General features: G+C 49.0%; 1 protein-coding gene across 2 annotated transcripts in view; it reads right to left on the reverse strand.

Annotated features, from left to right (window-relative positions):
• Positions 1–15865, reverse strand: part of cyhr1 (cysteine/histidine-rich 1) — a 184866-nt gene that overhangs the window by 108116 nt on the left and 60885 nt on the right. For both annotated transcript variants that reach the window (XM_038798706.1, XM_038798705.1), the window contains exon 2: positions 11368–11606. In XM_038798706.1, the coding sequence (XP_038654634.1) occupies positions 11368–11606 (239 nt within the window). The remainder of the gene's footprint in view (positions 1–11367; positions 11607–15865) is intronic.

The following is a 15865-nucleotide window of genomic DNA, read 5'->3' on the forward strand; positions in this document are numbered from 1 at the left end:
TAAGGGCCCCAAACGGCGCTGATTCGACGATTCCCGGTGTGTAAAGGGGTCTGGAGCAATACCCCCGGGATTTATGGTGCGGACCCGGAGTGTGGCGAGGAAAAAAGCAGCAGCAGCTCCCCTGGAAAAGCGGGGCAAGGTGGACAACATGGCGGCCGGTGGAGCCCCCGAGGAGTGGAGGCAGTGGGCGGAGGAGCAGCAGGCGGCCCTTCTGCGCTACTTTATGGAGCTGAAAGTGGAGTTGCTGGACTCTCTGAAGGTTACGACAAGTAAGCTGCTGGAGACCCAGACAACCCAGGGTGCAGCGACCCTCGAGTTGCAGCAGCAGGCCTCTGTGCGCGAGGACGAGGTCTCGGCCCTCGTGGGGAAGGTGGAGATGCACGAGGCGCTCCACAAAAAGTGGCAGGATCGCTTTGAGGAGATGGAGTTTCGGTCAAGGAGGAAGAACTTGCGGATCCTGGGCCTCGCTGAGGGGCTGGAGGGGTCGGACCTGCCAGCTTATGTGGCCGTGATGCTGAACTCGCTGGTGGGGGCAGGATCTTTCCATCTGCCCCTGGAGCTGGAGGGGGCCCACAGAGTACTGGCCAGGAGACCTAAGGCGAATGAACCCCCGCGGGCTGTGCTGGTGCGGTTCCATCGGTTCAGTGACCGGGAGTGTGTTCTGCGATGGGCCAAGAAAGAGAGGAGCAGCAAGTGGGAGAATTCGGTAGTGCGTATCTACCAGGACTGGAGTGCGGAGGTGGCCAAGCGGAGAGCTGGGTTTAACCGGACGAAGGTGGTGCTCCACAGCAGGCAGGTGAAATTCGGCATGCTGCCGCCTGCGCGCTTGTGGGTCACCTACAAGGACCGGCATCACTTTTTTGAGTCCCCGGAGGAAGCGTGGGCCTTTGTGCAGGCTGAAAAGTTGGACTCGAACTAGGGATTGGGGACTGTGGGGTGTTTTTTGTATCACTGCTTATGCTGTTGCTAGCTATTCTGTTTGTTTTTTTTCCCACTTTCGGATGATGTTGGTTATGGTTTTGTTTTAAGGGGGGTGTTGGGGTCTGTGGTTGTTCCGTTTTTGTTTGTACGGGGTTGGTGGATAGGTTGGGACTGCTATTTGGGAGCTGCGTTGAGGGGGTTGGGTGGGGCAGTGGGAAAGCGCGGGCTTTCCTCTGGTTTCCCGCGCTGCGGGACGAGAGGGGTGGAGCTGGTGGCAAGGGGCGTGGATATCAGATCCGTTTTCCCGCGCTGAAGCGGTGCCAAGGAGCTGCTGCAGGGGGGGAGGGGTGACCCCGTATCGGGAGGGGTCGGAGTTAGGGCGGGAGCTGCCGGGGTCAGCAGAAGTCAGCTGGCTCACGGGAGTACTATGGAGGGAGCGTCGCGGCTAGGAGGGGTCCTAGCCGGGGCGGGGGGAGATACCGGGTTGCTGCTGGAATGGCCAGGGGGGAGCTGGTGCGGGTCGGGGTCGGGGTGAGGTTCTATCGCCGTGGGAAACGGGCCGAGTGGGGGGTGCTGGCCAGGGGCGAGCAGTCGATGGGCCATGGCTAGTCGACGGGAGAGGGAGGCGGGGTGCCCCCTGATCCAGCTGATCACGTGGAACGTGCGGGGATTGAATGGGCCGGTGAAGCGGGCCCGGGTGCTTTCGCATCTGAAGGGGCTGAAGGCGGACGTGGCCATGCTTCACCTGAAGGTGGTGGACCAGGTTTGTCTGAGGAAGGGGTGGGTGGGGCAAGTTTTCCATTCAGGGCTCAACGTGAAGAACCAGGGGTGGCGATCCTGGTGGGGAAGAGGGTGGCATTTGAGGCGTTTGAGGTGGTGGCTGATAGTGGCGGCAGATATGTGATGGTGAGCAGGAAGCTGCAGGGGGAGAGGGTGGTTTTGGTAAATGTGTATGCCCCAAATTGGGATGATGCTGGTTTCATGAGGCGTATGTTGGGCCGCATTCCTGACCTGGAGGCGGGGGGCCTGATCATTTTGGGGGGGGGGGGGGGGGGTACTTCAATACTGTGCTGGATCCCCCACTGGATCGTTCTAGTTCTAGGACAGGCAGGAGGCCGGCGGCAGCCAAGGTGTTGAGGGGGTTTATGGACCAGATGGGAGGGGTGGATCCCTGGAGGTTTGGGAGGCCGAGGGCTCGGGAGTACTCTTTTTTCTCCCACGTGCACAGGGTTTATTCCCGCATTGATTTTTTTGTCTTGAGTAGGGGGCTGGTCCCGAGGGTGGAGGATGCCGAATATTCGGCTATAGCAATTTTGGACCATGCTCCGCATTGGGTAGATCTGGAGATGGGGGAGGTGCGGGACCAGCGCCCGCTTTGGCGTCTGGACGTGGGGCTGTTGGCTGATGAGGTGGTGTGCAGGAGGGTTCGGGGATATATTGAGAGGTACCTCGAGGCCAATGATACTGGGGAGGTCCGGGTGGGGATGGTGTGGGAGGCTCTGAAGGCAGTGATTAGCGGGGAGCTGATCTCCATCCGAGCCCATAGGGAGAGGGGGGGGAAAGAGGAGGGAGAGGGAGAGACTGGTGGGGGAGCTGCTGAGTGTAGATAGGAGGTATGCGGAGGCCCCGGAGGATGGATTGCTGGGGGAGCGGCGTAGCCTGCAAGCCAAGTTTGATTTATTGACCACCAGAAAGGCGGAGACACAGTGGAGGAAGGCGCAGGGAGTGGTCTATGAATATGGAGAGAAGGCGAGCAGGATGCTGGCGCATCAGCTTCGCAAGCGGGACGCGGCTAGGAAGATTCGTGGAGTGAAGGATAGGGGTGGGAATGTGGTGCGGCAGAGGGCAGAGGTCAATGGGGTCTTTGGGGACTTCTACAGGGAACTATATCGGTCGGAGCCGCCGGTGGCAGGGGAGGTGGGGGGTGGAATGGAGAGCTTTTTGAACAGGCTGCGATTTCTAAGGGTGCAGGAGGAGCAGGTGGAGGGACTGGGGGCGCCGATCGAGTTGGAGGAGCTGGTCTGAGGGATTGGCCACATGCAGTCGGGGAAGGCGCCGGGACCGGATGGGTTCCCGGTTGAATTTTATAAAAAATACGCGGACCTGCTGGTTCGGACCTTTAACGAGGCATGGGAGGGGGAGTTTTTCCCCCGACGATGTCACGGGCGCTGATTTCCCTGATCCTGAAGCAAGATAAGGACCCCTTGCAGTGTGGATCATATAGGCCAATTTCACTGTTAGACGTGGACGCCAAGTTGCTGGCGAAGATCTTGGCCACTAGAATAGAGGACTGTGTGCCGGGGGTGATACATGAAGATCAGATGGGTTTTGTGAAGGGGAGGCAGCTGAACACTAACGTGCGACGGCTGCTAAATGTGATAATGATGCCGGCGGCAGAAGGAGAGGCGGAGATTCTGGTGGCATTGGATGCGGAGAAGGCCTTTGATAGGGTTGAGTGGGGGTACTTGTGGGAGGTATTAGAGAGGTTTGAGGAGGGGTTTATTAAATGGGTGAGGTTGCTGTACAAGGCCCCGATGGCGAGTGTAGCGACAAATGGGAGGAGGTCCGAGTACTTCAGGCTCTACCATGGGACGAGGCAGGGGTGCCCCCTGTCCCCCTTGCTTTTTGCGTTGGCAATTGAGCCTCTGGCCATGGCGCTCAGGGAGTTGGGGAGGTGGAGGGGTCTGGTGCGGGGTGGGGAGGAGCACAGAGTGTCGCTTTATGCAGATGACTTGCTGCTGTTTGTAGCAGACCCGGTGGGGGGAATGCCGGAGGTGATGGAGATTCTTGCTGAGTTTGGGAGTTTCTCGGGCTATAAGTTGAACCTGGGCAAGAGTGAGCTGTTTGTTGGACACCCGGGAGATCAGGAGGAGGGGATTGGAAGGCTCCCGCTAAAAAGGAAAGTGAGGAGTTTTAGGTACCTGGGGGTTCAGGTGGCTAGGAGTTGGGGGACTTTGCATAAGCTTAATTTTACTAGCTGGTGGAGCAGATGGAGGAGTTTAAAAGGTGGGACATGCTGCCACTGTCATTGGCGGGTAGAGTACAGTCCGTTAAAATGACGGCGCTCCCGAGGTTTTTGTTTCAGTGCCTCCCCATTTTCATTCCGAGGGCCTTTTTTAGGAGGGTGAACAGCAGCATTCTGGGATTTGTTTGGGCGCACGGGACTCCGAGGGTGAGGAGGGTCTTTTTGGAGCGGGGCAGGGATAATGGGGGGCTGGCGCTGCCCAACCTCTCTGGGTACTGTTGGGCGACTAATGTCTCGATGGTACGCAAGTGGGTAATGGATGGGGAGGGGACAGCATGGAAACGGATGGAGATGGCGTCCTGTGGAGGCACGAGCCTGAAGGCACTGGTAACGGCGCCGTTGCCGCTCCCTCCAACGAGGTACACTACAAGCCCGGTGGTGGCGGCTACCCTCAAGATTTGGGGGCAGTGGAGGTGACACAGGGGGAAGTGAGGGGCTCGGTGGAGGCCCCACTGCGGGGGAACCACCGATTTGTCCCAGGGAACATTGATGGCGGGTTCCTGGGGTGGCACAGGGCGGGCATTAGGAAGTTGGGAGACCTGTTCATTGACGGGAGGTTTGCGAGCCTGGGTGAGCTGGAGGAGAAGTTTGAGCTCCCCCCGGGGAATATGTTCAGGTACCTTCAGTTCAAGGCGTTTGCTAGGCGGCAGGTGGAGGGGTTCCCTTCGCTGCCCCCGCGGTGGGTAAGGGATAGGGTGCTTTCGGGGGTGTGGGTCGGGATGGGAAGGTGTCTGACATCTACCAGGTGATGCAGGAGGTGGAGGAGACTTTGGTAGAGGAGCTGAAGGCTAAGTGGAGCTGGGGGAGCAGATTGAGGGGGGGACATGGGCGGACGCCCTGGAGAGGGTGAACTCCTCCTCTTCATGTGCAAGGCTTAGCCTCATCCAGTTCAAGGTACTGCACAGGGCTCATATGTCCGGGACGAGGATGAGCAGGTTTTCTGGAGGTGAGGACAGGTGCATTAGGTGTTCGGGGAGCCCAGCGAACCATGCCCATATATTTTGGGCATGCCCGGCACTGGGGGAATTCTGGCAGGGGGTGGTGAGGATGGTGTCGAGGGTGGTAGGGTCCAGGGTCAAGCCAGGCTGGGGACTCGCGATATTTGGGGTTGGGGTGGAGCCGGGAGTGCAGGAGGCGAAAGAGGCCGGTGTTTTGGCCTTTGCGTCCCTAGTAGCCTGGCAGAGGATCTTATTGCAATGGAAAGATGCGAGACCCCCAAGCGTGGAGACCTGGATCAATGACATGGCGGGATTCATTAAGCTGGAGAAGGTCAAATTCGCCCTGAGGGGGTACCGGTACAAGGGTTCTTTAGGCGGTGGCAGCCTTTCCTCAACTTTCTGGCTCAAAGATAGGGAACTAGGTCACCGGGGGGGGGGGGGGGGGGGGGGGGGGGGGGGGTTTGTTATATGCGTTGTTATGGGTGCCGGTGGGTGTTTATTATTGTTATTATTATTGTACAGTTGTTATACATTTTTCAAAAATCTCAATAAAGAATTAAAAAAAAAGAACAAGGACTCCTAATTCCTTCGTGCTTCTAAGCCTTTACCCATTTAGGAAATAGTCTGTGCCTCCGTTCTTCCAACCAAGTGCATAACCTCACACTTTTCCATATTGTATTCCACTTCTTTTCCCACTCTCCTAGACAGTCCTAGTCCTTCGGCAGCCCCCCTGTTTTAACACTACCTGTCCCTCTGCATATCTTTGTATCATGTGCAAACGTAGCAACAGTGCCCTCAGCTCCTTCTTCCAGATCGTTAATGTATATTGTGAAAAGTTGTGGTCCCAACACTGACTCCTGAGGTTACACCACTAGTCACCTGCTGCCATATGAAAAAAATCCCCTTTATCCCCACTCTCTGCCTCTGCCAGTCAGCCAATCCTCTATCCATGCCAGTATCTTTTTTAAAATAAATTTAAGAGTACTCAATTATTTTTTTTCCCAATTAAGGGGCAATTTAGCATGGCCCATTCACTTAACCTAATCTTTGGGTTGTGGGGGTGAAACCCACGCAGACATGGGGAGAATGTGCAAACTCCACACGGACAGTGACCCAGAGCCGGGATTCAAACCTGGGTCCTCAGCGCCGTGGGCAGCAATGCTAACCACTGTGCCGTGTGCCGCCCCTCCATGCCAGTATCTTACCCTTAACACCATGGGCTCTTAACTTTTTCAACAGCCTTCGATATGGCAAAGGCCTTCTGGAAATTCACACGTCCAGTGGTTCTCCTTTATCTAACTTCCTTGTTACGTCCTCAAGGAATTCTAGCCAGATTTGTCAGACATGACCTCCCCATGACGAAGCAGTGCTGACTCAGTCCTATTTTATCATGCACTTCCAAGTACTCTGCAATCCCATCTTTAATAATGGACTCTAAAATCTTACCAATGACCGAGGTCAGGCTAACTGGCTTGTAATTTTCTGGAGTGGGTCTACGTGTTCTTTTTAAGTTGCAGCCAGCCTTTCTTCTGATTGGGCCCGGTTGGTGGGGTGGGTCCCATGGTGCCGGGGAGGGGGTCTTGACTCCCATCTTCCTGGGCAGGGTCCCCCCCCCCCCCACCCTCCCCTCCCCCCTTCGATTAGGATTGGAAAGATTATCCTTACTCAACCTTTGTGCCTTGAAGGTTAGCCTGTCATTTCCCTTGGGGGAACGAGTTGTCCTCTTGTCGGTTAAATGGCTTATTCCCTTTTTGTTGATGAATGCCTCATGAGTGCTATGATGAGTCAGGGCTTGTTGAGTTCAGAGTTCTTGGTATCTGGTGGGTTAGCTCTGGTAGCTTTAGTCTTTTCTTGCCTCTTCTTTTTCGAGACCAACTCTTACCTGTTACTGCTGGCCCTCTCTTTATAATTTTGCAAGTATGATTGATATTGGTTCTGATCTGGGCCTGGACAGGGGTTAGGTTGCGTTGTGGGGTGTGTATATAATTTTCCCATAAAACTGGGGTTCTCATGGACTTTCTTTTGTTTTTTGTAGAGTTGAGCATGAGAAATCCGCTCTTGGCTTCTGCATGGGTGCGGCTGGATCTGATATCTGAAAGAATACGACCATGTAGGATCAGTGCTGCCTGTGGTGCTGCAGGGGGTGATGGAATTGTATGTTGGTGTGCACCCGATCTGGCTGCTGGAAATTTATCGTGACTTCTTATAATGGTTGTAGCTCTGGTCAGTGTGAGAGGGTGTGCGCCATTTGTTATAACTTTACGATCATATCCTGTTTTTCCTTTGGTTCTTGGCGGGGTCATGAGCACTTTCGGTTATCTCTAATGGTTGTATCGAGCTATGTTGTCATTCACCTGTGCCATCCTGTGCCCATGTACGTTGAGACATTTTTTTTGCTTTTTTATTATGGTATTATTTTGTAACTTGTTGCATCAATTGCTAAAATGTAAAATCTCAATAAATATATTTATTTATAAAAACAGAATGTCCAAGTGCTTCTTACTGTGCCTATTTGCACAGATTCTTTACTAGCAAGATCTTTCCAGAACACAAAGCTCCAAAACAATTAGGAATTATATCCTTTCTCCGCAATTTTTTTCCTTTTCTTAAATAAATTTAGAGTACCCAATTATTTTTTTCCAATTAAGGGGCAATTTAGCGTGACAATCCACCTAACCTGTGCATCTTTGGGTTGTGGGGGCGAAACCCACGCAGACACGGGGAGAATGTGCAAACTCCACATGGACAGTGACCCAGGGCCGGGATTCGAACCCGGGTCCGCAGCGCCGTAGTTCCAGTGCTAACCACTGCGTCACTGTGCTGCCCTCCTTTCTCCGCACTTGCGGGCAATCTAAATATTATTCTCCAGTCCTAATTGGTGAGAAACGTGTTGCTTGTATAGAAGAGATGTCATAAATGCTTTAATCACAAAAAATGGTTAATCTTCAAGGATGGGAAACATTCTGGAAGAATGTTTGTTTATAAAAGGCACTGTACCTTAAGAGTTAATGCAAGGACTCTGGTTGCTGCTGTTCCTGGAAAAGACAGCATTTTACAAGAAAAGGCAATTAAGCAGTTTTAAAGAAGCTGGAACCAAAAGGGTCATATGGTGCTTTATGGCTTTAGGGAAAAAAAAATCATGCCTGGAAAATTGTGTTTAAAGGCTGGTTTTGGCTTGGGAGAGACAAATACCAATGTCAGGAGAAACAACTTTATACTACTTGGGGGTGGTCACAGTGGCACAGTGGTTCAAACACATGTGGAGCTTGCACATTCTTCCATATCAGTGTGGGTCTCACCCCCACACCCAAAGTGGGTAGATTGGCTGCGCTAAATTGCCCGTTAATTGGAGGAAAAATTACAAAAAAAGGTAGGCAAGCAGAGAGGGGCAGAGGGAGAGTAGTGTGGAGGGGGTAGAGAAAGAGAGCAAGAGATAAAAGAGAGCAAGCGAGAGTGTGTGTGCACGCGCAGGCAGTGCTATGGTATGAGGAAATTGAGTGACCATTCAGTGATTTATATATAAAGTTCACATTTGGCCCCACAACTAGTTGGAAAGATTATTTAAATATAAGTTGTGACCTGCAGAGGAGTGGCGAGAGACAGGCAGGGCACTCTTCCCATCTTGGTCTTTGAAGATGTAACCACTACAGTTGACAAGGGGGAGCCAGTTGATGTGGTATATTTGGACTTTCAGAAAGCGTTTGATAAAGTCCCACATAACAGATTATTGTGCAAAATTAAAGCACATGGGATTGGGGGAATGTATTGAGGGGGATAGAAAATTGGTTGGCAGAGAGGAAACAGAGTAGGAATTAATGGGTCCTTTCCAAATTGGCAGGCAGTAACCAGTGGGGTGCCACAGGGATCGGTGCTGGGACCCCAGCTATTCACAATATATATTAATGATTTGGATGAGGGAACAAAGTGCAACATCTCAAAGTTTGTAGATGATACCAAGTTAGGTGGGAGGGTGAATTGTGACGAGGATGCAGGGATCCTACAGCATAATTTGGACAGGTTGAGCGAGTGGGCAAATCAATGGCAGATGCAGTATAATCTGGATAAGTGTGAGGTTATTCATTTTGGAAGCAAAAACAGGAAGGCAGATTACTACCTGAATGGTTGAAAATTGGGAGAGGGGAGTGTGCAGCGGGACCTGGGTGCCCTTGTGCACCAGTCGCTGATAGTAAGCATGCAGGTGCAGCAGGCGGTAAAGAAGGCTAATGGTATGTTGGCCTTCACTGCGACAGGTTGAGTATAGAAGCAGGGATGTGTTGCTGCAGTTGAAAATGAAATGAAAATCGCTTATTGTCACGAGTAGGCTTCAATGAAGTTACTGTGAAAAGCCCCTAGTCGCCACATTCCGGCGCCTGTCCGGGGAGGCTGGTACGGGAATCGAACCGTGCTGCTGGCCTGCTTGGTCTGCTTTAAAAGCCAGCGATTTAGCCTGGTGAGCTAAACCAGCCCCTGGTTGTACAGGGCCTTGGTGAGGCCACACCTGGAGTATTGTGTGCAGTTTAGGTCTCCTTCTGTGAGGAAGGATGTTCTTGCTCTCGAGGGAGTGCAGCAAATGTTTACCAGACTGATTCCAGGGATGGCAGGACTGTCATTCGAGGAGAGATTGACTAGGTTGGGATTGTTCTCGCCAGAGTTCACAAGAATGAGGGGGGATCTCAGAGACTTATAAAATTCTAAAAGGACTGGACAGGGTAGATGCAGGGAAGATGTTACCAATGATGGGCGCGTTCAGAACCAGGGGTCACAGTCTGAGGATTCAGGGTAAAACATTTTGGACAGAGATGAGGAGTCATTTCTTCACCCATAGAAATGAAAAAACGAAATGAAATGAAAATCGCTTATTGTCACAAGTAGGCTTCAATGAAGTTACTGTGAAAAGCCCATAGTCGCCACATTCCAGCGCCTGTTCGGGGAGGCTGGTACAGGAATTGAACCGTGCTGCTGGCCTGCCTTGGTGTGCTTTAAAAGCCAGCTCTTTAGCCCTGTGCTAAACCAGAGTGCTGAGCCTGTGGAATTCATTACCACAGGAAGTAGTTGATGCTAAATCATTGAATATATTCAAGAGGCGGCTAGATATTGCACTTGGTGAAAATGGGATCAAAGGCTATGGGGAGAAAGCAGGATTAGGCTATTGAATTGGATGATCAGCCATGATCGTGATGAATGGCGGAGCAGGCTTGAAGGCCCAAAAGGCCTCCTCCTGCTCCTATCTTCTATGTATCTATGTATGTATCTATGTAACAGAGGTTCTGGTTTCTCAGTTAAGTAGCAATTGCACCAGAATTTGAATACAAAGCACTAGCTTGCCAGACAGATTACAGACTACCACAGCGAGGTGATTGCCGAAGGGAGTAACCCAGGACACTTCTATGCATTTTTAGTATATTGCAACAGGTCAGCACTGGTCAAGGTCAGAGAACAAAGAGTGCAGGAGAAGACCTCTAGATCAATTTTTAAACATTTAAATCAACTCTGCCCCATGATGGATCTCCAGGGCAATTGTTTTATTTCACTTTTTTTTAAAAAATGCAGTAATTCTAACAGTTCACTAAGCGAAGGAATCAATATTCTACACAGGATACAGATTGGGGTCTGAATTCCCCCCAAACATTGAGCTCTCAATCTCAAGTCTCGGTCGGTGTCCTTGGGAAAGGTGCTCTGAAGAGAGCTGCCCTAGGACTGCTGACTCCATTTGTGGTAGAGGCTTGAGAAAACCTGGCTCTGCTCCAAACATAATACATTGAACAAGATGATCAAGATAGGGTGGGAAAATTAACCTATAAAGGAAGTCTTGCATTCTAGAAAGTAATTAAGAAAAATGCTATAATGTGTGTGGTTTCATACAACATCCATGATTTGTCAACTGAACTCTCCAAGACATTACCACTGAAAAGATCCAATAGGTTAATACGGTCAGTATTGCTTTCTGAAATTTGTCCCCAGCCCTATTGCAACATCTTAAGCTGCCTTAACCCACTGCCTTAATGACATTGCCATTCCCCCACTGCAGTCACTTGAAGATGGACAGCGAGGCAATGGATTGTTTTTCTGTAGTGCATCAGACAAATTCAGAAGAGTTCTAATTATGAAAATTACCACTTGAGAAAGTATTTACACAACTAACATATGGCTAATAAACAATTGCCACTCTGTTCTTTGCACTGGTTTGACACTTCCATGGATATGGTGAGGAAACTGCCGAGCACTAGGACCTGCCGTTTATTGTTGGGCAGTGCACATAAGTGCAGGGAGCCAAGTGGTTGTTGCAGCCATGACTTATTATAGATCATTTTTGTTTAATATTGTCCCCAAAACCCACTTGTGTCCGTCAATTCATTTCTGCCACCCTAATATTCAGCACCTGCACTCTCCTGGCTCCCTACACGCTGTGAATAAAAAGCAGGATCACCAAGGGCTGCGATTTGGATTAAAAAACTGCCTGGTTCTGAGTTTTAAGTGCATTACCTGTCCTGGCAGTCCTCCTTCTGGTGTCTCTCGAGAATGGAGCGTGGGAACGGCTTCAGGCAGAAGCCGCACTCGCTGGGAAGCTCGCTCACCGCCTTTTCCACGGCTAGGTTCCTGCAGCATAGGCTCTTGCTGATCTCACAGCGGCAGTTCGGGCAGGTGGCCTGTTCCTCCTTCAGCCTGGCATCAGCCAGCAGGTGAATGAAACAGCCTGCACACATCAAGTGACCATTCGTGCACTGCCGGGCGGAAAGAAAACTGACATTTATACCAAGTTGGACACTACAGCAAGTCTTTGTTTTGAATAGGAGGAAGGGCAGTGCTGGGAAATGGAACATTTTGTTATTTTGCATCCAATTGACAGCAAGAACTCAAGGTCAAGAATAGCACTAATCAATGTAATGCAGAGCACTCCAGCCTCCTGCAATGCCCCAACTCTCCTGAATCCAATTGCAGAACCATTGCTCTCCAAACCAGCAACATCTTTTCAATATACTTACTGTCCTTGCGGTGCCTCACAGCTAGACTGCAGAACGAGTGCCAAATAAATGCTGAACTTAGGACAAGCTATCTAATTCCTGTCTGTTGGGGAAATGGATGGAGATATTCTTAAATTCTTGTGGAAGTACTCATCGGCTCTTTGAAATACAGGAGGTCTTCACCTCCACCTTTCTTCAGCCGGAAACAAGTCCTAGAGGACAGAAGAATGAGTTCTAATATTTACTTACTTCTACCTTCCCCTCCTAATTTATTCAATGAGAACTAGGTCAAGAATTTCTGGGTGTAGGAATAGGGAGAAAGAAATAAAAACAGCAGGCAAACCTCAATTGACAGAATAATAATAATAATAGCTTATTGTCACAAGTAGGCTTCATATGAAGTTACTGTGAAAAGCCCCTAGTCGCCACATTTCGGCGCCTGTTCATGGAGGCCGGTACGGGAATTGAACCCGCGCTGCTGCACTTGTTCTGCATTACAAGCCAGCTGTTTAGCCCACTGTGCTAAGCCAGCCCCTTCATGAATCCCCACGGGCTGTGCACAGAACCAACAGATCACAGCAGCCAGTGACAATAATTTGCACCACATTTTTGCTGGGATGGTTTATTGTTGAAAGCACAGTGCAAACTGACAGGTGTGCTCCGCCAATACCTGCAGTCTGTCAGAAACACCTTGTGGTGAACTTAAGCAGACAGCTAAAATTTATGCACAAAAGCAAATTCCAGATGGATTCCCAAATACATATTTGCTATATGAGCCATGGGGAAGTGGTATTTTTTGAGATTTCACACATCTTATTTCACAAGATGGCATCAACATCACGCAGTAGACGAGTATTTGTAATGTTTGACATTGGAATTCAAAACTATTCTTTTTTTTTTCCATTTGCTTAATGGCAAACATGCAACATGTACCATGTACCTTTCAATCAAAAAGGGTGACAGGGCTAATTTTTGCCGGATATTGCTTGGGAATGGATTAGACAGAGGGAGCAATCTTGCGAGTTTCCACTGTGCTGTCTGGCCTGCTGACAAAACTACAAAACTATCCAACTGCCCAGTAGTCTTACAAATAGGGAAGAAATTCATTTTCAGACATACACCACTACGAATATTTGATGGGAGTTTGCAAGGAAAGCTGGATAGAGTAAGATTACCTACCTTCTCTCTCCCTTTCTTATCCTCCACATACCTCAAGACAGTCCCATCATCCAATAGGGGAAAATCACCTGGATAGTGTCCGTCCAGGAGTTCTAACCTCACTGAAGTCTCTCAAGGGCTATGTGACTTTTCCCGACTCCTAGGCTGTATAGGAGACGTGGCTACACACGGTCTGCGGTTCTTTTATCAATGGAGGCAGCCTGCAAGGTAGGTAATGCTTACACAGCAAAGGAAAACAATTTTGTCAACATTTAGTAAAATGTCAAATACTCCAAACGAGAGTAAGAAACAGCGGGATAAGTGAATGCATGAGAGATATGTGGAGGATAATATACAATCAGAAATGGGCAAAAACCACAGTGAATGAAGATAGTTAATCTTACTTCCTTCCTCATTCATTTATCCTCAATGTATTTCAGGACTATGCTTCAGTAGTTAGAAAATGAAGGTGAAGAATCTATGGTAAATCAAAGCTTGTCTCAAGACTCAAAATTACTCTTTTCTTGGTAGATGTTTCAGACCAACTTGTTAAATAATAGTGCCAACATATTTATCGTTAATGCTTTTTGAATTCATCTCCTGGTGTGAGCTTACGAGGCTGCAGCAGATAGAGTGTAAGGAAGTTTTACATTATGTGGTAGCTGGTAAAGAGGCATTGCTCAATCACCAGTGTCAGCACCAACAAAGATTGGAATAAATAAATCAGTTGGAGAAAGCGCAAAACATGTCTGAGTCAAATCAAGAGTTTGGTTACATAGCGGTGGAAAGAATAAGGGATAAACTCTTCAGAAAGATGGAATACTGAGCTCATCCATACATTTTCCAAGATTATCCTGGAAGTGACCCAAGGCGAACAAGATGGATCTACTGAGAGGCCAACATTCTTTTAATAATTGCATGATTTAAACCAAACTGGATCAGAGGCTTAAAAGGAGCCTTAGCTGGTGGAGGACAAGACAGAACACAAAGGGTCAACCTAAACTACATTATCCGTGCCTCTCAATACCAAACAGTGGTTTTATCTCCAATAGACTTTCCAATTACAATGACTGGAAGTTCCAACTCTGAAGCTTCAATTGGCAAACATTTTAAGGAGATCAGTTTTTTGATAGTCCCAACTTTTCTACTTCTATCTTTACAGCAGATGGACACCAAGAGTACATCCATCACTAAAAATAGAACATTTAGCAGCCAAGAAACGAGTCATGGGCAGAAGACATCTCATTTCAACAGATACAGGAAGTTCAACCTATCCAAAGTTCAAAGACACAAGGGGATACAAGATCTTCTTTTCGAACGCCAAGTTTTTCTTTTAGTAGACCAGTGCTGTGCATCATGGTCAGAAGGCAGGAGAGAACTTTTCTTGTACCCCACTTCTTTCTTGAAGTTGTTCATGTCACTTTCTGAGGGGTCAGCCATTAGCCTGAATTTACTGGTGTGGAATCTTAACGGTGAAGACGGTTCAACATAAGTCTGCAACGTCATTTAAGTGAAAATATATCTTTAATTTTCCTTGCCTTCAAAAGAAGTGATGTGGAGATGCCGGCGTTGGACTGGGGTGAGCACAGTAAGAAGTCTTACAACACCAGGTTAAAGTCCAACAGGTTTGTTTCAAACACGAGCTTTCGGAGCACAGCTCCTTCTTCAGGTGAATGGAAAGGCTTGTTCCAGAAATGTTTATATAGACACAGTCAGAGATGCCCCGGAATGCGAGCACCTGCAGGCAATCAAATCATCAAAGATGCAGAGAGAGAGGTAACTCCAGGTTAAAGAGGTGTGAATTGTCCCAAGCCAGTTCAGTCGGTAGGCCTCTGCAAGTCCAGGCTTGTTGGTGGGGGCCGAATGTAATGCGACATGAATCCCAGATCCCGGTTGAGTCCGCATTCATGCGTGCGGAACTTAGCTATAAGTTTTTGCTCAGCAATTTTGCGTTGTCGCGTCTCCTGAAGGCCTCCTTGTAGAATGCGGACCCGGAGATCAGAGGCTGAATGTCCTTGACTGCTGAAGTGTTCCCCAACTGGAAGGGAACAGTCCTGCCTGTTGATAGTCGCACGATGCCCGTTTATTCGTTGTCGCAGTGTCTGCATGGTCTCGCCAATGTACCACGCTTCGGGACATCCTTTCCTGCAGCGTATGAGGTAGACTACATTGGTCGAGTCGCACGAGTATGCGCCGCGTACCTGGTGGGTGGCTTGGGACAATTCACACCTCTTTAACCTGGAGTTACCTCTCTCTCTGCATCTTTGATGATTTGATTGCCTGCAGGTGCTCGCATTCCGGGCCATCTCTGACTGTGTCTATATAAACATTTCTGGAACAAGCCTTTCCATTCACCTGAAGAAGGAGCCGTGCTCCGAAAGCTCGTGTTTGAAACAAACCTGTTGGACTTTAACCTGGTGTTGTAAGACTTCTTACTGTTCAAAAGAAGTGACTGTGTAGAGTAGTGTAACAATCTCGTGAAGACAGCAGCAATTTGATCCAAAGAGATATTTTTGCAACCCGAAGTTTAACAAGCTCTCAGCACCTTTAGATTATGGTGCAATTTTCTCTTCCCAATAGGAAGGTAAGACAACGTTCAGGGTTAAGTTTTCTCCTATCTCTACATTTTCATGCTCTTTGATTCCGGTATATAAACACATCCAAAGAAGTTTCTTTGACTCAACAAGACAGATAAATCTCTACATTAATCAGTTTTAGGTTTTGACATTTCATAAACCACATAGCATTTCTGCAACCTAATTATCAAAGATCTCCAAAAGCTTCTCCTGAATACCGCCTAGATGGTAGGAACGGAAAGTGTGTCTCTGGAGTCCTGATTTGTCAAATAATACTTCCAAAAT

Source organism: Scyliorhinus canicula, chromosome 5 (genome assembly GCF_902713615.1).
Source record: "Scyliorhinus canicula chromosome 5, sScyCan1.1, whole genome shotgun sequence".
In the NCBI taxonomy this organism is placed as follows: Eukaryota; Metazoa; Chordata; class Chondrichthyes; order Carcharhiniformes; family Scyliorhinidae; genus Scyliorhinus; species Scyliorhinus canicula.